Raw genomic sequence first — 26,160 nt, 5'->3', positions numbered from 1 at the left:
CTTGTTTTATCCAAAAATCATTGCATGTATTTGCCATTTGTTATTTCAGTAAAAATATGTAAGAGTGGGTGACATTCAATTCGACTGTAGGTTACCATTTCCTCAACATTTATACATACCAGACGACAAAATACGAAACCGCTCAGCTTTGACCACATACTCTTTCCGTAAATTAATGTTACTTTTGAACATAAAAGTGTTAACTTAAAGCAAAGATAGCTCAACTAGGCTGTAACTCTACAGCAACTGAATTCTCCCACAAAATTACAAAAGATCAAAGCAAAAAAAAAGTTATAATTATCATTTGACAGATCTATCAAGTATCACTTCACTCTTTTTAGATGGAAAAAGAAACATATACACGCATACAATGAATAATAGAACAAATGCAGTTTTTGTCATATTTCTAATAGCAGGTACTGTGGTAAGTACCATATTGTACTTTCCTTACAATATAATAGTACCCCATTTCAGTCTTTTCGACTTTTATATAAAGAAAAAAAAGTTACTTGCAGTGAAATACACCTTGTTCAGAATTATTGAGGATAAGATGATCTTGTGCCTTCACTAACTTCCAATAATACAAAAACCTTATTTCGAAATAAAAAAAATGTACAAAAAAAAAACTTTCCTTCAAATAAAATATATCTATGCTGCATCCTATTATCCTATTTAATGAAGTTTCAATTGATGCCTCTCAGAAAAAGAAAAATAAGCTATTCAAACTTTGTAAAGTTTAGATATAAAAACAGATAAGATAGACAATTACCTTGCCTATCACCATACAATACACAAAGCTTAAGTAAATTCTGCACAAGAAATAAAACTTCTAGTAGCCTCACACCTGTAAACTAAGTTTTGAAATTTGTTATCCGTAAATCACTATTATTGTCTTCCCAACGGAATATTACCAAGCAAATGAAGAATCATTGTTTAGTAAATAAATTAAAATGCGAGCGTAGGCAGAATTACATTATCTCCCAATCTTCAGTTGCTTTTGCCAACAAAAATAGTTTTTTTAACCCCCTTTTTTCCCTTATGTAACTTGTATTGGAAAGAACTGTCATATAAAACTGAAGACATAACTATTTTTCCCTCTACACAACTTCCAAGGAACACTTTTTCTCTCACAACTGTTACAGATGATCTGACATGGAAATATTTGTTCACTTCTTTCTTCTACCTTTTCTTTTTTTAGCTTGATCATGACGCTGTGGACTATTTGGATTTTCGCCTCCCGAATGATTATACAAGTTGTTCAAAAATTCTTCTAAATCTGGTTCACTGGAAAGAAACAAATGATAATGAGATTTATATTTTCACGTAATGCACACATTTTTAGAAAAAAGAAAATGTTGGCCCTAAGTCCCAGCCTGGGTTTCTTTGAGAGTCTCCTTTTATCAGTTTCACCTAACCATCACACATGCTCACCGTCGCGATTAGCCAAAAGTGGCAGAAAAGTAATGCTACATACAAACAAATACAAATAGAACAGAATTGGAAAAGATGTGTAAAAATTCACAGGTGTCTCAAGTATCAGAGCACATAGCAAAGTATTAAATTAAAAGTAAAGCTATCCCCTCTGTAGTGCTTTTGGTTTTTCACCTGAATTTGTTTTTTAGTTCACTTTTATGCACATGTAGACTAATCGTGACTTGATCTGCAGTTTCAAGTTGGACCCGAACCACTATAGGCCTCCACCAGATATCGAACCCAGGACCCCTTGGTTACAAGGCACTAGGGATGGGCCGATACCGATAAAGTACCAATATAAAATTTACCGATATTCTACCGATCTGATATAAAATTAGAAATGGTCCTTGAAGAACCGGAAAGGTTCATTGACCTCCTTAATAAATGTGTTTCAAGGTGACTGCAGCGAAAAAGAAATTGCATATTTAGACATTTATTTTTTTAGAAAGTAGGGCATGGAGATTATCAATAAAATTACAATTGGAAGAAGTTTGCTCTAAATTATCTGGTATTTATCGATATATCGGATCGGTAATTTTACCAATAAACTGATATGCCTATATTAGCCAATACCGACAGAGTACCAATTAATCGGTCCCATCCCTACAAGACACTCGTGCACTGTGTATTGCATCGTACCACGAATGCGCTTGGTGAGTGTTGAAGTAGGACCCCACTCACTCTTGATCAGCACCATGCTTTCAATTCTTCTACCCCACCATGGTACTCATTTATAAAAGGTTGGGTGAACTCCCATCACAGCACCCTGGGAATCTCCTGTGTGGTAGTCAGCCACAAAATATAGTGCTATATGCGGTGGCTTAGTTGGTAACGCGTCTGACTACCATGCTCAAGATCCCGGGTTCGATCCCCGGCCGGTTCAAATCCGGGAACTTTTCTAACGTTGGAAGCGGCTCCGGCACCCACCCAGTGTCAAATGACATGGGTACCTGGGGGAAACCCTGGGGGGTAAAGGCAGTCAGGGGAGTGATGCTGATCACATCACCTCCACTCACGACCGGATCAAGAAAGTGTGGGGCATTATCCCCACACCCGCTATACGCCTTCATGGCGTGGTGCTAAGCACAGGGGAGCACTTTACCTTTTTTATACTGATTTCACTGTTTTATTTTATTTGACTTTGTTCTGCCACTTTTCACTAACTGCAAAGGAAGCATGAATTATGATAGGATTTAGCCAATACCTCTTTGAACCAACACACTTACAGATTCACACCAATACCAATGCTTGAAAATTGTAACAATTAAACATTATTGATTAATATTAGTGGGTAAGTATTCCAATCCAATTATAAGCATCAAATTACCAGATCTAAACTATTAAAAAAGTACATCAGAATATAAAAAGTATCTGTTTTGTTATCACAAAATACTAGGGATGGGACCGATTAATCGGTACTCTATCGGTATTGGCCGATATAGGCATATCGGTTTATCGGTAAAATTACCGATTATTTTACCGATCTGATATATCGATAAATATCTGATAATTTAGTGCAAAATTCTGCCATTTTGTTGTAATTTTTATGGATAATCTCCATGCCCTACTTTCTAAAAAAGTAAATGTCTAAATATTCAACTTCTTTTGCACTGCAGTCACCTTGAAACACACATTTATTGAGGTCAATGAACCTTTCAGGTTCTTCAAGAACAATTTCTAATTTTATATTGGTATCGGTAAAATTTATATCGTTACTTTATCGGTATCGGCCAAAATTTCATATCGGCCCATCCCTACAAAATACAGTTTTTTTCACATAATATTGGTATGACATAATGGAAACTGATTTTTTTTTTTAAACTTCCCGGATACTTAACAGTTGGGCTGAAAAGTTCGTAGGCTAACATAGTAAAAAATATTTTTTTGACAAAATTCGATTTTATTATTCAATATAGTTGCCTTCGAGGGCGATACAATGATTATAGCGGTCATACAATTTTTCGATGCCATTTTTATAGCACGATTTCTCTTTAGCCTCAAAATAGGCCTCAGTTTCGGCGATTACCTCTTCATCAGTGCTAAATTTCTTTCCAGCGAGCATTCTTTTAAGGTCTGCAAACAGGAAAAAGTCACTGGGGGCCAGATCTGGAGAATATGGTGGATGGGGAAGCAATTTTATTACGGTTGAATATCGCTAAACATTGCTCCGAATCATCAAAACGTTGTTGCTTTTGATCGATTGTGAGCACGCGCGGCACCCATTTTGCACACAGCTTTCGCATGTTCAAATATTCATGCACAATATGTCCAACACGTTCCTTTTATATTTTGAAAGTCTCAGCTATCTCGATCAACTTCACTTTAAGATTATTTAAAATTATTTTGTGGACTTTTTTGATGTTTTCGTCGGTAACAGCCTCTTTGGGGCGTCCACTGCGTGAATCGTCTTCGATGCTCATTTCGCCTAGTTTAAATTTAGCAAACCACTTCTCAACGGTTGATTTTCCTGGTGCAGAGTCCGAATAATGTTTATCAAGCCAAGCCTTGGCTTCAACAGTGTTTTTTTTCGCCAAGAAGCAATGCTTTATTAACACACGAAATTCTTTTTTATCCATTTTTTCACAATAACAAAAGCTGCTTCACTCACAATGCTATATCTCACGAACTAATTATCCGGCAGCTGTGAAATTTATACACGTATCTTTTGAAGGTTAGTACTAAGTAAAAATCACATGGATTTAATTCTAGTAACGCCATCTATGAGTCAGCCTACGAACTTTTCAGCCCAACTGTTAGACTATGCGAAAGTGTTGTGCAGCATTTTTGTGGTGCCTGATAAGTATCAGCTCTGCTCTAGTGATAAGGTAAAACTGATGAAAGCACTCAACATGAGCCCCACAGAGGATTATACTGGTTGTGGGCCAAGATGCACTGTTACTCTCCAAATGCAGTCCAGGGTGTACTATGGGGGATTGTGTGCCTACCAAGAAGGTACCCCTGAAATTCCAATTTTAATGTGGCTGAGGCCATGAGGCCTAAAGTATTTTACAGTAGTGTGAATACTGTGCCCTGTTACTTCAAGTACAGTATGCACCAAAATATACAGTATTGAAACTCGCACATCTCGAATGCATTTCAGTACTGTATAGTTTGGTGCATACTGTACTTGAAGTAACAGGGCACAGTATATAGTTTTCACAATTGCTTCCTAAGCAAATGAATGTGGGTGGTCATTAACCTTTTCTCTTATAATCCTAGTAGGGGTGTGCGAGATCCCGAAAAATCTGGCCTGGGATCGGGAAAAAAATTTCCCGTCCCGATCCTGACTTCGGGAAATGACTTCCCAACTTTTCGGGGTCCTGTTAATTCTCGACGTTTTCTGCCTTGTAAGTGTCTGGAACTTGTCGGAAATTGTTTGTTTTTATTCCAGAAATGCAAAAACAATCACTTAAGTGGAAACTGACGTGTAGAATTTGAGATTCTCAGAGCTTCGGGAAATTTCGAACATTTCCCATCCCGAAAACTTCCAGACTTTGTCGGAAAATGGCGAATTTTTCCCATCCCGAATGTCGGGATTGAAAAAAATTCCAGTCCCGACCAAAAAAATTATGTCCCGCACACCCCTAAATCCTAGGTTAACTTGGCCAGATCCCAGATATGCATTTTATTTTATCCCGAGCAAACTTGGACACCCTACATTCAAGTTATATTTTCCTTATTCCAAACGAACTCTTAGCAGTAGAATGCAGTTAGTATCTGCAATAAAAGCAGAAGTGATTGAATTTTAGCTTGTAAGTCCACTTTCTGCACAGACAGGCTAATTGGGACTGGACCTACAGTTTAAAGTGGGTTCTGAACCATTATGTGCCTCCACCAGCTACAAGGCAACAGAATTACCACTACACCATCGGAGAGGCCTGTGAAAGCAGAACATTGAGCACAAATGGTTACGAAGATTTTTCATGATCACCTTACTAAATTTACACAAATTACATTTTGGAACAGCAGATTACATTACCTTAAAATGTGTTTTAGTCCGTTATTTTTGTTTGTTTTTGCATGCAGTACCAGAATTAACTCAGGATAAACAAAATCAGTTCTTTGCATATACTTTTCATCTACCAGGATCAGGAATTTAAAAAAATGAATTTTGGAGCCTGTTTCTGGAAATTAATTTGAAAGGCAACCAGGAAACAGTTTAGAACTATAACAGAACATACCTAGGACATTCAGGTGGGCGAGAACGATGATTGTTTCCGTGGCGTTTACCTAGTACGATCCGATATTGAACATTGTGTGTATTGGCTTTCAAATGACGTAGGTTATCAGCCTGGCATGCTGCCCATTCAGTTATATCATACACTGCTCCGTCCATACAAGCGTAATAGTGCCACAAGAAGCCTAGAACACTGCTCTCTGCCCAAATATCACCCTGGAAAAGACAAATGTCACAGCTAATTACAGGATGCAAAAAATGGTTCACTTTAATAAACAAAAGCTAACAATGGTTGTTGATAAATTCAAACAAATGACTGGGTCTCAGACTGCTATGTATTGGTTTGACTATCTCAAAGTATTTTTATTTCATATGTTTATTAACCTTAGTATGGAATTACACTATGAACACGAGGAAGTGCTCTCAATAACCCACTGGTGAAAGAAGTAAAGCCTACACTGATGATGGAAAGAAGACTGGTGGTAAAAGCAAAATTATATCAGGAAATGAAAATTCCATTAAGGAGGCAAAAATTTGACTACAAAAAAGGTTCAAGCCAACTGGCAAGTGGTGCTAAACAAGAGGGAAAATCAGGGGCATCTGTGATCAGCGGTATGCAGTACTTTTTGAAAGCACCTCGTATATGTGCAAGGTACACATTTTGCTAACGATGGATAATGATAACCACAGAAGGTGCATAGTTCTGTAGATGCATAAAGATTTAAAGTTCCTATTAGAACAATTCACTTACCTCCCGTGCAGCATGACGTATTTTACACTGAGCACAAAATCGGGCTGCATAACAAGGCCTTTCAACGGAAACACGGCGATGTCGCTTACCACAGTTCGTGCACCTAAAATAAGAAATCCCTCATGTACTGAACATTGCAATTACACGTAAGTACTTACAGAATATGCTCTACTCTTTTTACAAATACATTTTTTAATATTTTACTTGGTATGTACCAATAACAAGATTTTATGGATACAATTAGAGTATACAGTAGAGCACAATATGACATAAAATAGCAAACCTTTGAATTGCAACCTGAATGTATAAATGCATGTAACGAGAAAGGAGAAAGCTCTGATATGCCACGCATGATGAAAGAGGAAAAAACCATATGTAACCTCCCTCTTCCCTTCTTCCAGAGGGAAGGAGACAGAATGCAGTCAGAGTACTTGACCTTGCAGCTTTGCTCACACCCATGGCCATTTTACCTCACCTGAAAAAGGAATATCAGCAACTTTTCCAAAAAACTTTTTTTTTTATCAACCAGCCTTGTGCCACCATGCAGAGACATGAAAGGGGGGGAATTATTTACCTATTGATCTCAGTGAGAGAGAGAAAAAGGTTGCTATTATATCAGTTAGTGATGGACTGAAAATAAATTTAAACCAATAGCATAAAGTACGGATATAAAGTTTACCAATAACTTGAATTATTCAGATTCAATATCGAATTGCAGACATTTCAAGAACAACCTTAATGTTCATTCATTCTTTAATTAATGTATTAACATGGTGACTGTAATTGATTTTTCTTGTATGGGACGGTTTTGCCTGTATAAACTGTATGGTATATAAAATTACACCTTACATGATATATGAAACTGTGCAACGTGCCTCCAGCATGGATCAAACCCAGAACTCCTTGATTACCAAGTAACAGCTTTACCACTATACAATTAAGGAAACTTTCTTCATGAGGACACAGACACAGTAAATTCTCCTTGAATAAGAAGACATATCAAGTCTCTAAAGTTCAAAATCAAAATAGATACAGTGCTTTAAAACTCCAATTCATTATTAAATGTTCTGGGGTTAAATTTTCAAATAAGAAGTTAAGCAGCATTGAAGTTTACCTGATGGTGTTGGCTGCCTCCTCCATCTTCTCTTGAAGCTGTGTTAGAAGCTCACTCAATTCACTCCATGCCTGCTCATCCTGCTGCGTCTTGGCCACCCCTCGATCATAATTCTTTCGTCGTTCCTGATTCATCATAAATATAACACTGTAATTAGTGCACACATTATGCTAATTTTATGCATACTTCATTAAGCTTGTCTGAATATCTTTCAAGTACTAATAAGAGAATGCTAAAATTATTAGCATCTATTGTTTTTATTAGTATTTTTTCTTATTTTACATTGCTTTCCTACTTCTTCAGGTAAACCCATACGAAAAACGTACTTACCTGAATGAGGGGGGCTCACAAGCCCACACTTTTTTTATAATTAAAATTCAAGAAACAATTTTGTTACATCATTAATAAAAAAAATATGAACCAATTATTGCACGAGTGTCACACACACATTTTATCATTTACTAACCCTCGAAAAAAATAAATTTAATGTGATATCAATGCTTTTTTTTTTGTTCATATACATTCAGTTATATAGTAATTATAATAATTACAAAAATTACCATCATTACCAACCAATTGTACACTATTTCAGACATGAGTGTCATGACAGAACACACATCATGAAGGGAGGTCCGATAGGCCACCACGTGAATTTTGCCCCTATTTATGTTAACTTTAGGATTATTTCAACAAAAGTAATACAGAAATATTGGTAACATTCTAGGGAACAATGTCATTTATTTTCAATTTTTTATAAAAATATTAAGTTGAAAAAAAAAAAAGTGGTGTGCCTGACAGCTCTCCATTGGGTAAGCTAGGGTTAATCACAATCACGAGGATAAATGACTATGACGTGAAACTAATGGGCAAAACAATGGAATGCCAAATTCCCAAGACAGGACTCAAATCCTTGAAATTACGTGTTGAGACTTGAGTCAACTGTTACATGTGTTCCGCCCCAACATTCACTATTACAACATTCACAAGTTATACTGTATTTTGTCCAATCCAAGAAGCCATTGAATGTAAGGCACACCTTAATTACTGCTTTCAAGGAAAAAAAAAAATACTTCCATTTATGGTGCGCAGTATCAGTAATACCGATACTTTATTAGAACAATATTATATAGTATTACATTTACATTACTGTTGCATTTTCCATTAACAATACTATTACGAGCATTGGCAGCGATTGGGATCAAAACTGGGGGTGGGGGGGCAAGGTGTCAAAACTGGGAGGGGGGCAAATACAGTATATTTCTCATTGTATATAAGATTTAGCATACTGCAGGGGGCAAACGTGGCAAAAAGGTGTGGGGGGGGATGCCCGTTAATTGCTGCCACTGATTAAGAGTTATTTTTATCAATACTGTTCTGGTATTTTGTTTAAACATTCAGGAAAGAACTTTATTACTAAAATTGGCAAATACCCCATTCTACATTACACTAACATACACCAGGATCCAAGATGCCATCAAATCCAAGCTGCAGTTAAAAAAATAATAATAATAATAATAATTCACATGCAGGAACATAGTGAAATTTGTAAAACCAGAGTCTGGCAAATCAGGCAAAATTTGTGTCGTAATTACACTAACTATTGGTTACTTCTAAAACTAACTAGTTAACACAAAAAATAACTTACAGGTTCGCCGATTAGTTCAAATGCATGGACTAAAATTTTGAATGCTTCTTCAGCACCCGGCTGGTTATTTTTATCTGGATGAACTAGGAAAGCTTGGCGTTTGTAATACTTTTTGATATCATCATCCGAGCAATCTGGTTTTACTCCTAGGATGCTAAAATGAGAGATTCAAAATTAAGGATTGGTGTCAATACAAAGTAAGATACATTTATGTGCTATTAGTAACAACTATCTCCATGTTTCATTACACTAAAATTTTGTGCTAAAATTCACTACTTGCACTAATTGCACCATGTACAACTAGAATGTAATAGAAACTTCATTATATATATTTTTCTTCAAACTGTCTAAATAAATTATAATCCAGGATAATTTCATAACCTTTCGGTTCAATTGGCTAATAAAAATGTAAAATAGGAAATGTGTAATGTATTTAAAAGACAAGTGAATGATTCGCAGAGGCAGTCCGCAGTTTCAACGGACATCGCTGTGTGCAGTGTTGCCACATTCCACGTACATCTTTACTCCAATGAATAAAAATCTGTATAAAATCTTTTTTACTACATGAATTTACAATAATAATGGATTTTAAAAACAGCTGCAAAGAGCTTCAAAACAATACCAATATTGTATTTATAGGACTATCCTTTACTAAGAAAAATCTGTTTCAAAAAATGTGTAACTGTTTTTTTTCACAAATTTTTAAAATCTGAAAACTAAGAATTGTACTTAAAACTTTTCTGCTTGAACCATACTACACTTTCATCATGACTGGACCACCCGTTTTTTATTTATAAAATATCAGAGAGCGCGATAGAGCAAAACTAAAAAAAGCCTGTTCTCAAAATGATAAAAAAAAGAAGTAATACTCGAAAAAAATTGGTTAGCATAGATTAACACAGAATTGAATAAGCTAAATTCTGATGTAACTCGTTTTTATTTAGGTCTACTGGTTAATTTTTAACTGGAGTGCAAACTCTAGTACCTATAATCCAACACTAGTTGGTAAGGAACTAGTATGGTATACTAGAGGGCAAGATTTGAGTCCTGGTAAAGTTAAAATTTCTACGCAGTAAATCTCTTTCCTGCACATGCCAAAATGTACGTTAAAGAATTGCACTGAATGTGTGATCAGTAAAAGCTAAACTTCATAATTTTTCATGCGCAGTGCAAGAACTTATATTTTGCACTATCCAGCACAAGGTGTACGATAGTTTTTAGTGTCAAACAATTGTTATTGTTTTCATTCATTGCACTGCAGTAATTGACCTGGAATGACTTTGTAAAATGTCGTAGAAAAATTTGTCAAAATATGTCACCATAAAAGTTCAATCAGCAATTTGAGAAATGTAAAGAAAAATAAGATTTTTGGCTGCATTCTAAAATCATTTCATAAAAAAGATACACCACCAATTTGCTCCTTTTAAGTCAATTTAACCCTCCGTTACTAGTCTACGAGATGCCAGAGTGTCTATCAGTAACGATAACTTCTGGTATTCCCCATCCCGGTACCTTTCTGGTATGAGCAAATGATTATTCAGAACAAGTTACGACGAATCAAGTTTGTGCGGTGAGAAGTTATTAGTAACATTGTCTGCACAGAGTCTCTCAGACGCGAGTACTCGTGTTACAAAATCGTACATACAACATATGTTATGAAACAAGAGTTCTAGAAACAACAAGGCTAATAATGTGTTTTATCCAACTAAAAATGTAAGTTTTTCTTGAGAATTGCAATTTTTTTTATTTTTTATTTAATATGTAGATTTTGTATTTTTTTAATAAATATATATATATATATATATAATGGATAAAAGCAAGGAGGGCCAAAAGGGCTAAGTAAAAATCAAATAAGGTAAAAGGAAACACTCACCGGACAGTAGGAAAATTCAAAATTTTCGCTAATGTATAGCATCATCGGTGTGAGAAGAAACAGAAGACGGAACCGGATATATATCGGTTTGAAATACAATTGTGTTCACACTTCAGTTCATCTGAACTACAATAATCCTGAAAGGAATATGATTTCAACGCAGGTCATCGCGTGAGTCTGTCCGACGCCACGCGAGCATCGGTGTTAGGAACATTGGCGAGAGCAAGGGAGAGTTAATGCACAGATATGCGAATTGGGACCGGGCTTACAGCTTAAGGGAGAACTTAAGTGCCCACAGATAATGAGTTAATTATAAATGAGTTTATACAACAGATACAAGTCTACTTTGCAATATTGCAATAATTGAAAAAAAATGTAATGTACTATCTGCTGTACTTCTTTACAACTACATTGCACCCAATTTTCCATAAAACGTTTGCACTACTAATCTGCATTTACTCACATTGCTAAACAAGGAGAAACACAACACTTACATAAGCACAAAAACAATTCTGGTTTAAATCCTTCCAAGACATGCACAATATAATTTCTGTGAAGAAAATTTCCAAGTTGGTTAATCATGTAAATACGTTTTTACAACTGTGCCAAACCACTTTCAAATATGACTAAAAAATGGAAAATGTTTTGTTTATGCACTGGGTGAAGGTATTGGAAATACTACAGGATTATCTATTTGGGTATGGATAAAATAAAACATTAACCTTTAGTATGCCACGCGGGTCTGACGAAAGTAAGCCCAGTGTCGCGGAGGACTTTTAGCACGAAATTTAAATTTGTATACTTAATGGAGAAAGATCGTAATAACTCTGGCACTATGGGACCAATCTACTTCAGATAAGTTTTGTTTTGCAGCTAGAACATCAGCGCATGCAACCTTGCAAAATTTGGAAGCCCCAACTGCAGGGGGGTTACAGACAGGGGTTGCATCCCCTGAATTTCAATGAAAAAAAAAAATGTGGAGTTTGCCCCCTCTTCTGCTATTTTGGTAAGAAAACCCAAACGTTTGCCTTTTTTTTCAACGAATGGACCTTTCGCAACAGAATGAAACTTGTTTCATGTTTGTGGGTTCAATACAATTTCAATAATGAGCCAAAATCTAAAACTCTGTTTTTTTACGAACACAAGTTCAATACAGCCCAGGAAGCACAAAATGAGAAAAACACAAAACACAGTTTTCCACATTCACTGCTCAGACAGATTCTGGTGAGGCCTCTCCTAAAAGTGCAGGGGGGAGCCTTTTTTTTTTTGTCCATGCTTCTTCCTAGCTTCCAGCTGCATTCCATTTATAGCATAGAGGTGACAGAAATCTGACCCTGCCCCCCATTCTCCCCCTCCCACCCCCACCCACTTTAGCTATACCATCTGTTGCAAGCAAGCTCCAAAAGTTCAAAAACAAAGACGACCGTGTGCCTTATCTCTGGTGAATCACAGCATCTAAGCTTGAACGAAAACACGTGACATGGGCATGTTGGAAGGGGGAAGTTTGGAAAACACGATTGCAAAATGTTCCAGAAAGGACTGTCAGTGTTCCCACCTCAATATACAAATAAAAGTGGGGCAAACCTTCGATAATTGTATCTAAAGCTGCACATATCTGGGACAAATTTCAACTAAAGGTTAATAGAGAAACGCAAATGTGATAGTAGGAAAATTTTCGTGTTGGTGTTTTTGTGCGTGAAACATGGGAGTTTTGCTGTAGTGTGTTGGCAAAAATGAAGTTTGAATTGATTAATTATTGTTAAAATTGGCGTTTACGAACCAGCAACAGGCTAAATGTGTCATTTGGTATGCTAAGTGTGAGAGTGTTACACAAGTCCAACGGAGTTTCGTTCAAGACACTGTCTATTCACAGAAATCCACAGACATTGATGATTTGAAACTCAAAATCACACAGGCTTTCGACAGAATCACCACAGAGATGTTACACCAGACATGGAATGAATTGAATCACCGTTATGAGAGTTTGCAACGGAGGCCATGTAGAAAACTGTACCAAAGTGTTAGTAGTGTATAAAAATAAAAACTCCCACCTTTCAGTCTTTTGTATACAATATTTCAGGTAATTACATTTGAACAAAAAAATTTCACATCCATTTTATTTTATCCATATCCAAACGGATCACCCGCTATTTTAATAAGATATATCTAATATATAATTTGTAGACAGCTTTATGCAGCCCTGGTATTTGGTATAAAAAATATCAACCAATACACTTTCAGAGCCATTTTCTTCTTTCCTTCAAAGAAAACAAAGTGTAGAAATTTTTTTTCAATAACCCATGTACGTGAACATCATACAAAAAGTACTATGACCAATACTCTTTTGGAGTTTCCATATCTGGAAACATTTACAAAATATCAACTAACACCTTCAGGAAAATTAGAAATATCCTAGTAAATATGATGCATGTACAATTTTTCATTAATTCTGCTATGAAGTTTTTGTGACAAACGTGATCTTGCAATTATATGAGCTATATTTTCATATTCTGATTTTCTCATAAGTAAATTTAAGATTAACTTTTAAATATGAACTAATGAAAAATTTTCTCATGTGCTCCCTTATTATTTTTGGAATCAATTTCAGTGCTGATACTTAACAAATATCCATGCATATTATATTTATCAGAAACTCAGTGCAATTTCCCAGCTTGACAAAAATAAATATTATGAAGAGATTCTTTATGTAATATAAATACACTGAAATTTTACACTAATACAGATGCAGAAAGAAATAACGTTGATGATATTTGAAAAGCTTAAATTCCTGAAGTCTTCCTCACAGGAGAACAGTACAACATACTACAAAAAATAAACATGCAAATATTATAACACAAGTCATCTATAATCAAAATTCTAAAAGTAAGAAATAGGGTACCAGAATCTATTTCATATCAGATTCATACAGATTCTGATATTCCAATGAGATACTAGAAATCAGATCACCACATCCCTCAGGGGAAGCCCTTGTGCATAAAATCTCATTGATCCTCATTTGATTGGACCATGCCAGTTTCTAAAAAGCAAAATATTGATAATCTGGAATATATTATATAGGATGGTGTTGAGCCAACTGACACATTTCAAATGGTCATAGAAAACCTATGGAAACGGAAAAATAAGCAAAACCGTCCATAAATACCTCCAAGTAATGTCATTCATTACTTAAATATTACAAGCTTATTTCTTTTTAAACCTACACCTCTAGATTTCCTCAGTTTACATCAATGCATTGCAAGCGTGGCTGGAAGTTGACCTACGTGCCTCCGTAGGTCCTCATCAATAGTCGCAACTTGTTTTGGTTTTTAACCTTTTGGATCCCAAGCATCTCGAACGAGATACCCAACTGTAACCCTCACGGTCCCAAGCATGGTCGTAGTTTTTACGTTATAACTTTTCTATTTTTGGCTAGAATTTCGATTTTTTTCTTTTATATTGTTCCTAACACATGTATTTAACAGAAATGTTTCTTGCACCTTTTTTTTTTCTTCATGAAAATGGAGGTGAAAAGGTGGGAAAAGGGACTTCTCTTTTCAAGGGAAAATATAAATTTCAAACATTTCAACAATTTTTAAAAATATTTTTTGGGGGTTTTCTCCCTTCCCCCTCCATATATACGCCAAATTTGCATAAATTTTGCATTTCGTGCATTTTGAATTTTTTTTTTTGGGGGGGGGGGGCGGGGGGAAACGCCATTTTTTTAAGAAAAGTATTTTTGAGGGGATTTCCCCCCTTTCCCCCTCCATATGTACGCCGAATGTGCATAAATTATATATCGTCTGAATCTGTGATTCATTCTGCGTACAACGGTATATCTTTCATATCTCTAAGGCATTTAGTTTCCGAGCTATAGTCATTTCAAGGTACTGCTGCATTTTGAAGCTTGAATCAGTGGCGTGCCCACCATTCCTTTAGGGGGTACAACTCAAGTTACATTGGTCATACGACAATGATGCAAATATTTTTGTGTTCCTTACATGCCAGCGATAATTTCTATGTGCATTTTGAACTTTTCATATCCTTTTTTCGGGGGGGGGGCGGAGGGCGAAACCCCATTTGTTTTAAAAAAAGAAGTATTTTCAGGGGATTTCCCCCCTTTCCCCTTCCATATATACGCCGAAGGTGCATAAATTATATATTGTCTGAATCTGTGATTCATTCTGCGTACAACGGTATATAGTTCATATCTCCAGGCCAAGTAGTCTCCGAGCTAAAGTCATTTCAAGGTACCGCTGCATTTTGAAGCTTGAATCAGTGGTGTGCCGACCATTCCTTTTTGGGATGTACAACTCAAGTTACATTGGTCATATGATAATAATGCTAATATTTTTGTGTTCCTTACATGCCAGCGATAATTTCTGTGTGCATTTTGAACTTTTCATATCCTTTTTTTTCGGGGGGGGGGGGGCGAAACCCCATTTTTAAAAAAGTATTTTCAGGGGATTTCCCCCCTTTCCCCCTCCATATATACGCCGAATTTGCATAAATTTCATATAGTCTGAATCTCTGGTTCATTCCGCGTACAACGGTATATCACTCATCTCTCTAGGGCAATTAGTCTCCGATCTACACTCATTTAATTGAAACTCTGCATTTTGCTCAAAATGGGCTCGGGACCGAGAGGCTTACTTGTGAAAATGGCCTTGGGACTCAAAAGGTTAATAGTCATGATAAGGGTCTTCGAATTTCTTCACCCAGCCAATATGGTATTCCAAGACGTTACGTATCCATATCGACTAACATTGAACTGTTGTCTAAAGACACGCTGCACTCCTGTTGAAGACTTAGTTTCGTAGTTGCATTTTCCAATGCTCCATTGCAACTGACTACATGAAATGGCATCTTCTCTTTTACAGTTTCCCTTCCTGCCAACCATGACAAGCTATCGTGCAGGTGCAGTATTCAAATTTGAAAACTGTCAGTCAGATCGGCACCACCCTATATTAAACATACACTGAAAATTAGAAGAATTATAGTGAGTAATTGATTGATTTGTTTTATTTAACTTTGCTTTTCTGCCACTTTTGGCTAATCACAAAGATGAGGACAAAAGATGGTAAGATGTGATAGATGATTGTTTGTTTGATTTGTTGTTTTATGTTTGCTCTATGTTAATTGGGACTGGACCTACAGTTCAAAGTGGGATCTGAACTACTTTGCCACGTGTCTTCACCGGGTATCGAACCTGGGACCCCTTGATTACAAGACGATGACGTTACCACTAGACCATTCGGGGAAGCCATGATACCGCAAACATATAGGAACGACAGCACACAAGCCTCACAAAAGATTATACTGGCCGAGTTCAGATGCCAGAACCTCGCTACTCTGCAAAATGAAGTTCAGGGTGTGGAAGGAATGACATTTTGGTGCCTTTGAGAAGAATCACATACAATAAACACTGTAGTGAATCTTCTATGTATGTAAAAATGGATGTATGTTTGTTCTGGCATAACTCTTGAACGCCTGGAGCAATTTCAACCAAACTTGGTACACACATATAACTTACAATCTGGAAAGAAATACTGTGGGTGGTAAGACACCCCTGGCACCCCTAGGCAGGAGAGGGTGTAAAATAATATAAAACGACAGATATTAGTGTGGAATCCATAGCTTTCGGGGTCACTAAGAGGAATAGTGTCACTCCAAATGCCGTTCAATTTATTTATTCTTGCTCCTGGAGGTGAAACTAAAAATGTTGTTTACAATCAAGTTTTGAGTTCAATTAATATTATAATTTGTATACTGTCCTTATACTTTTAAATGCCTGTAAATAAAATTAGTTACATTTTACACTATAGTTAGAATTCATTATTCTCCTGTCTAATAGAAGATTGGTATAAATAAATACCCAGGCAATGCTGGGTAATCAAATAGTAACATTATAATAATTTCAGTACATATTACATACAGAATGTCCGATCAGGTGGAATTGCTTGTGTGTGTGATTGAATATTGTTTATATTGATGGGTAAATGTTCTTTTGTGTACTTTTAAACTTTAGTAGAACTTGTTTCGAATCAACAAGTTTTTGTTGCAGATTGTGTCTAACAGATGTGTCTTTTACAAATAATCTGAATAATTGTGACGTTACATCTTCAAGTGCTGGTATCAAAAGCATCAGTTTCTCCTTAACACAATTTGATTGATTTTGATTTATGTTATTTAACATTGTTTTCTGCCTCTTTTGGTTAATTGCAAGACAAGGGTGAGGGATGATATGACGAAGTTGAAGAATGGACACTTACAAAGAATACCATGCCCAGGCTAGGATTCGAATCCATGACCCCTAGCATCATAGCATGCTGTGCTAACCACTCCGTCATGACAAACTTGAGGATAAACTCACCTATATGGATCTTTTCCCTTGCAAGCAAGTAGCCTCTTCATCGCTTCCTCTCCTGTACTTGGTAGAGGTATGTTTGATTCCAACTCGGCTCCCTTATCAAATGTTTTCGCTCCTACATTGTCAGCCTTTGATCTTTTGAAAAACCGCCAGCATTGAAGTAGACGTAACTTAAAAAAGCAACAGATTTTCCGCCACCAGTGGACCAGCCAGTACATGAGCCACTCAGACAGAGCTGTACAGCTGAAAATATAGAAAATAGTACATAATATCCAACTAATAAATAGTTAATATAATATTTAGTACTTGAACTGTGTAAGCTTCAATATGCATTCAATTCTTACCAGTGGCGTCTCCTGACCCTGAACTTAAGGCGTTGGCAAAGAAGGAATGTTAACCCCTCCCCCTCTCATTTCTGTGAACCAATATTACAAATTTTCTCCATACCTTTTTGGTGTAATTTTATAAACATTTAGAAAAACATTAAATTACATAAATTATTTTAAATGAAGTAAATACTTCATTTAAAGTATTAATATATTTGAAGTGTAAGGAGAAAATTAATATACTATGTTCAATACTTCCCCATACAATTAATTTTTAAAGCACGAGTTTGCAACCAGAGGGGTTGGTGGAACTCCTACCTATCACCCCTAAAGAAAACACCGTGGACATAAGAATGACCCGTTCATTGAAAAATCGCTAAAATGCACATTCCCGGTTTTTCCCCTTACCCTTCATTTATCCTTCCAAAAAGTAAATTTTGAAAAATCAACTGCTCATTACTTATAGTTACTTGAATTCCAGCTCTATTCTTTTCTCTTTAGAGAAAAATGCGCTGATCACCGCCTCATAAAATTTCGATTTATCCCCTTCTCGCAGCTTAGGAAGTAATTCTTTCTGGATGGAGATAAGACTTAAATTCGTCATCCGGTTCTGAGTTTGAGTAGATTGGCAGAATGTGTGGATCCTCTTCAGTGATGTGAACGATCTCTCGAAAAATGACGTCGTGGAAGGAATTGTTGCGATCAACATTGCTAATTTATACATTTCTGTAAACTCACCCACTAGATTCGTGTCCAGTAGATAATTTACAATCTCAATTGGTGTTTTCTCTGATCCTTCAGTGGAAGCATACCAAACATAAAGTTCATTCTTCTGCAGTTTGGTTAAATTAAACAGACTGCCATAAATTCCCTGCAATTTATGTACGAGATGGTGAGGAAAGTTTTCTCTTTTATTCAAGTAGCCCCGTTTTGTGGGATTTAGTAAATCAAAATATTGCAATTTTTCAAATGATGCGAATGTAATTGTTATCAGGTTGCTGATATTATCAATGATTTCAAAGTAAAGCCTCCGGCAGTGGTCTTTCTGTGATTCGTTGTTCAGTCGCCTCCTTTTCATTTCAACAACCTCTTCCTCTTCTATGCACCAGTTATAGAATTCCATAGTGTTTCGAAATTCTCACTTTCCTTTTTCAGCTGTTGTTGAAATTCAGTTATTTTATTACTGCAGTACAAAATATCAACATTTTTAGACTGCAATATACTGAATAATACGTCTGAAAAGGCAAGCAAGTTGGATAAAGCCTTTTTTAAAAATATATTTTCGAAATCCTTCAGGAAGCTAGAAAATCCTCTTGAAGTCATTGCAGTCAAATGATCGAAGTCTCCACTTTCATTAACATGCTCAAAAAACATAAGCAGTGCTTCTCTGTTGTCATTGACTGTCCACACTAGCCTAGAGGTAAAATTTCATCTGGTAGGAGCTAATGACGGGAGCTTTCTGGACATGAAAGCAGAAAGTTTGTGTAACCTCTTTGGAGAATGAGGTTTAAGTGATTTAAGAACACAAAATAACACCTTAAGCTCTTTGTTACATTCTAACGATTGTTGCAGCACCAAGTTCATGAATGAACATAACAATGCATAAAAAAAGCTTTCGGATAATTTTCCAAAACTTTACTTTGAAGGACATTCAAATGACCACTCATTACAGAATATCCATCGTATGTCTGGGCAATTAATTTATCCCCACACTTATATTTATCCATTATTTCAGTCACGTGACTAAAAAGAGCTCCTGCAGTTTCATCGGCGCTCATGTCATGAAATCCAAGAAATCTTTCACTGACTTTTTTCTGAGGCCGAAAAAAAACGTAACACTGTTGACACCTGAGATTTTTTGCTAATGTCTGATGTTTCATCGTCCATGATAGCCACAAAGTCTGTGTTTTGAATTTCATTGTAGATTTCATCTCTCAGAACATTCGAAACTGAATTTAATAAATCATTTTGAATGCCTGCCGAAGTACCGCGAAAAACTGTAGAATTTAATAAATGTTCTTTTAATGAGGGATCGAAATCGGCACTTGCAATAATGGATTCCATGTAATTGCCCTTATTTAGAGATGCTGCATTTTCCTCATGGTCTCGGAATGGCAGTTCTTGCTTTGCTAATTAGCAGATGCCGTTAATCAACCTCTTTAATATTTCCCTGTTCTCTCTTACTTTTTCATTGTGTAGCTCTATTTCAGCTTTTCGTTGAGTATTCAAAAAGAACGTCAATTCTAGTAGGGGTGGCAACAAAACTACTAAATTTAAAGAAACTATAAAGATGCAATTCAGACTCGCTGTGTTTTCTCTCTGCAGTATTGAGATGATTCAAATCCGCATACCCTTGATAATTCACAACACCTTTTTTCGTCTAGAATAATAAACATGTCCAACAGTAAAATTTATTCACCACATCACACCCGCAAAGCCAGTCTGAAATTTCATAGAGTTCTTTTCGAAAATGTCTCTCAAAACCTTTTCCAGCATCATTATTTCCTTTAACACATGTTGACATCGTGAGATTCGGACATAAAAAATAATGCACAACAATCACTATAGCTCTTTTCAGTTGTTACGGCATGCGCTCTAGAAGCTAGCAGGGGAAGTGGAGAGCGGGGAAACGACCTATCCAGCGCAACGAGACAGGCCGGTTAGAGAGGGAGACTGCAGCGTTGCCAGAGTAGCGGGAAAAGGGAGTTGAAATCGAAAGAACCATGAAATACAGACGTCCCATTGTTCGTGTATGGCCTGAGAATGCATATTATTCCCATCTTGTGATCAGTAGAATACCGATAAGTGTATGATATCAAGTGTATACATTGTAGGAATTCTTTCCAACTGTACCGAATGTCCATTACAATCACTGTGTCTTTGATGTTCCTTTCGTGAAGCGTATCTAAAAACTGCAAACACCACTGAAAACTAATTTACATTCCTGTAGAAAACCAGTGTGACTGGAACCTACGTAACAAACAATAATGCGCCCACCTTTACCCACGGGCACTTTTATACCCCCTGTACCCTCTGTATTTTGCCAGATTTTCGTTGGAGCGTAATTCTGATGTATGTACGTTTCATGTAAATAAAATACCTATATAGGACAAAGGTACCTTATTTTTTAGAAGATGCATTTTTCGCAAAAACGTTACTCTGGCTGTAACTACGTATATCGTCTCTCTCCATCAGAAATCGCCTACCGTCATTGATCTTTTTGTACTTGAACCCCATAGACTTCAGTATCCTTCACAACGACGAAACTCCCCACTGAAAGCTTATTAATCTATGCAAATCAATGAAAACTTGTTCAGTGTTGGATATTCACCCTTTACATAATACCCGACGATAATTCTTCTTATTATATCTTTATCGCAAGCGTCGATTGCATTTGTGATACTGTTCCTTTTGATTCGTTTGCGCGGTGATTCAAATGACATGGAACCCGAAGCCTCAAGACTGGCTTTGCCTTCCCTAACAATACGTTGTACAGTTCGCTTACTCACTCCACAAGCTTCCGACACTCTCTGTTACACATTGTGCACACTTACCAAGGGACAACTGTTTTCTGCTTCCTTTTGAAAATATTCTACCTCCTTCCTGTTCGCCAACGTACGATACTTACTGAGTTGATCAACACAAAGCTCCCAATGGAACAACGCGAGTACAAATTAACGTTACATCACATGCCACATACACGTTTATCGAAGAAACAATTTCAGTTAGGCAATACACGACGCGACAACAATTACTCCCACGTATGTTATTCCTCCATTCCGCTCATAACAAACAGGAATCAACACTGGGGCAAAACACCATCAGCAACGCGGTGAATTGGCAACACAGCAACGTGCAGAACGAAGTTAGCGCTGCAGCTTCCTCCCGCGACTGCGTAACTCTCGGCTCCACCGCTAGGTGGTCTGTTCGCTGGTTGGTCAGCGGCATGTTCCCCGCTCCCCACTGCCCCTGCCAGCTTCTAGAGCGCACGCCATAAGAACTGAAAAGAGCTATAGCAAAACAACGCGGAACGCGGGATGAATGAAAGCCAAAGCGTTGGAAACAAATACAACGCCTTGAGAAGCTAACCATGTTGGTGGGTGGCAGGGTGCGCATGCATGGTCATCCTATGTTTTGGCAGTGGTAAGACGTATTTCCTCTCCAACGCCCTGGCAGTGCGGGACCGATCTGCCTGCCTGACAACCACTGCACGCTGCGCCGCGTTCGAAAACTACCGGCCGCTCGAGACTGACAATTGAAGAAAAACGCTCAAAATCGTAATTTATAAAAGTACAGATACTTTCTTCTTTATTTCATTTTCCTTTGGCCGTTGACACACGACTTACACACCCAGAGAAATCGCCACTGATTCTTACCATAAAAGTTCACATCAGAACATGGACAGTTTAAGGTTCGGCTGGACCTGGCCAACACCACGATAGTTATTTTCAAAGTTTCCTCTTCTATCAAAAAACTGCTTTCATATTACAAAAACCTGAAAAATAACATCCTTTTTGAGCATTCAAATGAATTTCCATTCACAATAGTTTCAAGGGTACGTAAACCTATAAACTGTTGATAATATCTAGCCAACAGCAAAAGAAAACAGCACAAGGATTCGTGTGAATGCTCTGGAAGAAATTCTAAACATATGTAATTTTTCAGATTTTGCAGCATTGTAACAGTTTTTCAAAAAGGAATGGAAATTTTGAAAAAAGCTGCCTTGGCGTCAGCCAAAGGTCCAGCAAGTTTTAAGGGGGAGGGCAGAAGTAGTAATTGCACCCACCCTCCTCTCTCAAACATTGAACACTAACAATAAGTATACTTTAACATAAAGAGAGTATGTAGTATAATCACCTTCCCCTTCACTAAAAAAAAGTTAACTCTTTTCTCTCTGGACTCTGATGTCTGAAATTAACAATCGCTCCCCCCTTGAGGCCATCTAAAAGAATCGTAAATCACTATTTAACATAAGAGTACATTGTTGTCTAAACTGTGCACAATAAATTCGAATGAAACAAGCAGGCAACAGCTAGGGAAAAATAGTTATGAGGCCCCTTACGACAGATAGTTTTTAATCTGCCACTGAACTGAACAAACTAATTTTATGAAATACAAATGAAACATATACTCAAGTATATTCTTACATCAAGTGTTGGATAGAATATATTTTTATCAGTTATAAATGACAACAACAGATAAGATAAAACTTACTTACAAATATCAAGAGTACATATACCACAATCTGCCGATGTGAAAAACTGTTTAAGAGGTAAAATACATAAAAAGCACTCTGGAGTAGTGCACCTAATGTGTAACAAAACCATATTTCCCCATTACCAAGAAGAAATCATTCACATGAAGACGAGAGCAGTATTCTCCCAAAATGCAGTGATGATGTACGTTTAATGTCCCATTACAATGTATGCTAATAAAAAAACACTGTCACCAACATTCAGAGAATTATTAAATGTATTTAAACCTTTAGATGCTGGGGCTACTTTCAGTGCAACTATCTGAAATTAAGTACTACCAATAATATCTCTGAAATTAATAATGGTTGAAATGCATACCATGTTCCGTGTAGATCAGGATGTATTGCCATTTCATAGAGGGTATGCATTTTAATGACGAGATAAAAGACTCTTCTTTTTTAAAAAATATGAAAAATTAACACTTTAAAATCACATTTTACAACTACTTGTAACTACTTCACCTCATGTCATATATCACTTCTAAGCCATCAGCACATGGTTATGTCCGACTTGTCCACTTGACTCTTCATACCAGAACTGATTTTGTGTGGGGATTGGGAGGGGGAGAAGCTTCATACCAGGCATGAGAACATACCAAAAATGACCATGCATAGCCTGAAATGACAGGAGCATATACCAAGTGTCTACTGAGACAATGCCTTCTTACAATAAAGCCTGTGCAGTGGTACATGATGTTATCGTACGCAGGTCAAGCATAGAGCATCAAGCCATAATTTGCATTAATATTGTTTATAATAAATAATGTATGGCTTACTTATAACCCTATTAACCCTTCAACGCAGAGGCCCATTTTATGTAATAAAGTCTGTGGGAAGTTTAAAATTGTGCAAGGTTTTCAATAAAAATGTATATCTAGGTAAATATGAATGCTAGAGTTACAAATTATAGCTCATTTTTTAAGTACATTCTGCATTATAAGTCTGTGGTCAAAAAATCTCTATTTTTCATTTACTAAATAGAAGAAGAAAGTCAATTATTATCATCTTTTTAAAATTATTATTTCTATCTTCTCACGAATTTTGACTTCAACGGCCCCCCATGCAGGCAACACAAGAACGCGAGGGTTCAAGACAGTACATGTTTGTTGTTGTTGTTGATTTGGTGTTTTAAGTCCACTTTATGCACAGTAAGGCTAATCGGGACTGGACCTACAGTTCAAAGTGGGATCCGAACTACTATGTGCCTCCACCGGGTATCGAACCAGGGACCCCTTGATTACAAGGTAGCGACACTACCATTGCGCCATCGGGGAGGCCCGACAGTACATGCAAATTGCCCGATACATGTTCCATTCTTGTGGCAAGAATAGCACTCATGCTGCTGATACTTTTCAAGAAAAAATATTCTAATGGAAAAGCTTTGCTTGTTTTTGGCAGGAAATTTAAAATTGCCAAGGTTTTGTTGAAAATATATGTATATATTGGAAACCAGGTATGCTATAGTTACAAATTATTTTCTTCAGTACAAACCAGGCTATAAGTCTGTGGAACAAAAAAATAATAATAATTCATCAAGTGGAAGAAGACGAAAGTAAAAAATCTGATTCTATTTACGAAATTTGAATGTCGACAGGCCCCTATGAAGGCAATGCCAGGACATGAAGGTTCAAAACGATACCTGCATATTGCCCGATATGTGTTCCATTCTCATTGCAAGAGTATAATGAAGATGCTGCTGATACTTTCTGAGAAAAGAAATCCAATGTAAACTAAGTGATCTTTTTTTTGTGGGAATTTGCCTCACCCTCTCCCCTCCCTCAAATATAGGCAGAATCAAATTAAACGTTAGTAATAGGATACCTAAAGGCTCATGTAGCTCTCAAAACATGTATCTCCGAGCATTATGTCAGTCACAGTTTGGTCCAAAAGTGGAGGGGACAAAAATGTGACATTATGTCACATCTCGGCATTTAAGGGTTAACATGATGATGACGATGATAGCTACGGGTGTGCTGCATCCCAAAACATTAGAACCGGGGTTTGGAAAAATATTTCCACACCCACACACAAATTGATTGATTTCTGCAATCTGAAAATGTCAAGACTTCCAAAATTTCAGGAAATTTCGGCTCGACGTTTTGGGAATCACTACTTTTAACTTAATAAGTAAGAAAAAGTTTCAGTACTGTAAACATTTTAAGGAATTCTGAGAAAAGGTTGCAGAAACTGGTAATTTTATTTTCGTCTAGTCAAAGGAGATGCTTTTTTTCTTCATTAATTCAGAATGAATGATAAATGCGTAAAAAAGAATAGTTATGCAGTGAACTATTTCTGGCAAGTGCTAGGTACATTGGCTGCAGCTCATGAAGTTGGGAATGTCAGTTCTGGCATGACAAGTTTAAACTATTCGCGACAACCTACAGTTTTACAGCAATCTAAAACTAAAACATTCGCAATCTCTTTCACAGAAAAACTATATAAACTTTAAAAAATAAACTGGTTTAACAGTAAAGATTACTCACAGGTGAAGGAGAAGATGAGAACTCATTTCTAATACATCACTAAGAAGGTGAAGGAACCATGTTATCACATGTAATGCTACAGATCCCCAACGAAGAATATGGAACCACACAGTCTGGAAAAAAATCACTGCAAAAAAAATATTAAAAAATGAGACTTTATTTTATAATATTCAAAAACTTATTTTATGTAATATTACAAAGTATTCTAGAAATATTAAAAATTCGTAACTTACTTAAAAGTTAGTGAAAAAAATAAAAAACTTCAGGGTCAAGAACTGAACCTACATCCTTTATATTGCAAAGTCAAATCTCTAGTATGTTGCCACAGCTTGTTCATTACTGGACTCATGATCTCACCTCAGACAGTCCCAGGTTCAAGTCGTAACATGGACATGGTTGCTTCTTTGCGAGTCTCCCTTCATCAATATCATCTAATCATCATTCATCCTCATCATCATGATTAGCTTCTTCAAGAGGCAGAATAGCAATATTCCTTTGTTTTTGCATTGAAATTAGAGTACTGCAGGGAACCACTTTTGCTCACTCGTACTCTTTCGAGATGCCCACGCTCAAGCATTTACTATGGAATATAATTTTAATGTGACAACAATCATAGACACATCCATGTAAAATATTTGTATTGGCAGTTTCAGCCCACAATCATATGTTTACTTAGGTTTCAATTTCATTGTCTCTT

At 36.6% G+C, this 26,160-nt stretch overlaps 1 protein-coding gene across 3 annotated transcripts in view; it reads right to left on the bottom strand.

Moving 5' to 3' along the window:
• Positions 1–26,160, bottom strand: part of LOC145979319 (uncharacterized) — a 34,320-nt gene continuing 8,160 nt past the window's right edge. For all 3 annotated transcript variants that reach the window (XM_083112165.1, XM_083112166.1, XM_083112167.1), the window contains exons 5-11: positions 25,464–25,590; positions 17,404–17,643; positions 9,161–9,314; positions 7,516–7,640; positions 6,402–6,504; positions 5,655–5,866; positions 1–1,284 (exon numbers count right to left, since the gene is read on the bottom strand). In XM_083112165.1, coding sequence (XP_082968291.1) covers positions 1,167–1,284; positions 5,655–5,866; positions 6,402–6,504; positions 7,516–7,640; positions 9,161–9,314; positions 17,404–17,643; positions 25,464–25,590 — 1,079 coding nt within the window. In that variant the 3' untranslated portion in view covers positions 1–1,166. The remainder of the gene's footprint in view (positions 1,285–5,654; positions 5,867–6,401; positions 6,505–7,515; positions 7,641–9,160; positions 9,315–17,403; positions 17,644–25,463; positions 25,591–26,160) is intronic.

This window comes from Lepisma saccharinum, chromosome 26 (genome assembly GCF_977018435.1).
Source record: "Lepisma saccharinum chromosome 26, izLepSacc3.1, whole genome shotgun sequence".
NCBI lineage: Eukaryota > Metazoa > Arthropoda > Insecta > Zygentoma > Lepismatidae > Lepisma > Lepisma saccharinum.
This window is presented reverse-complemented; position numbering and strand designations above follow the sequence as displayed.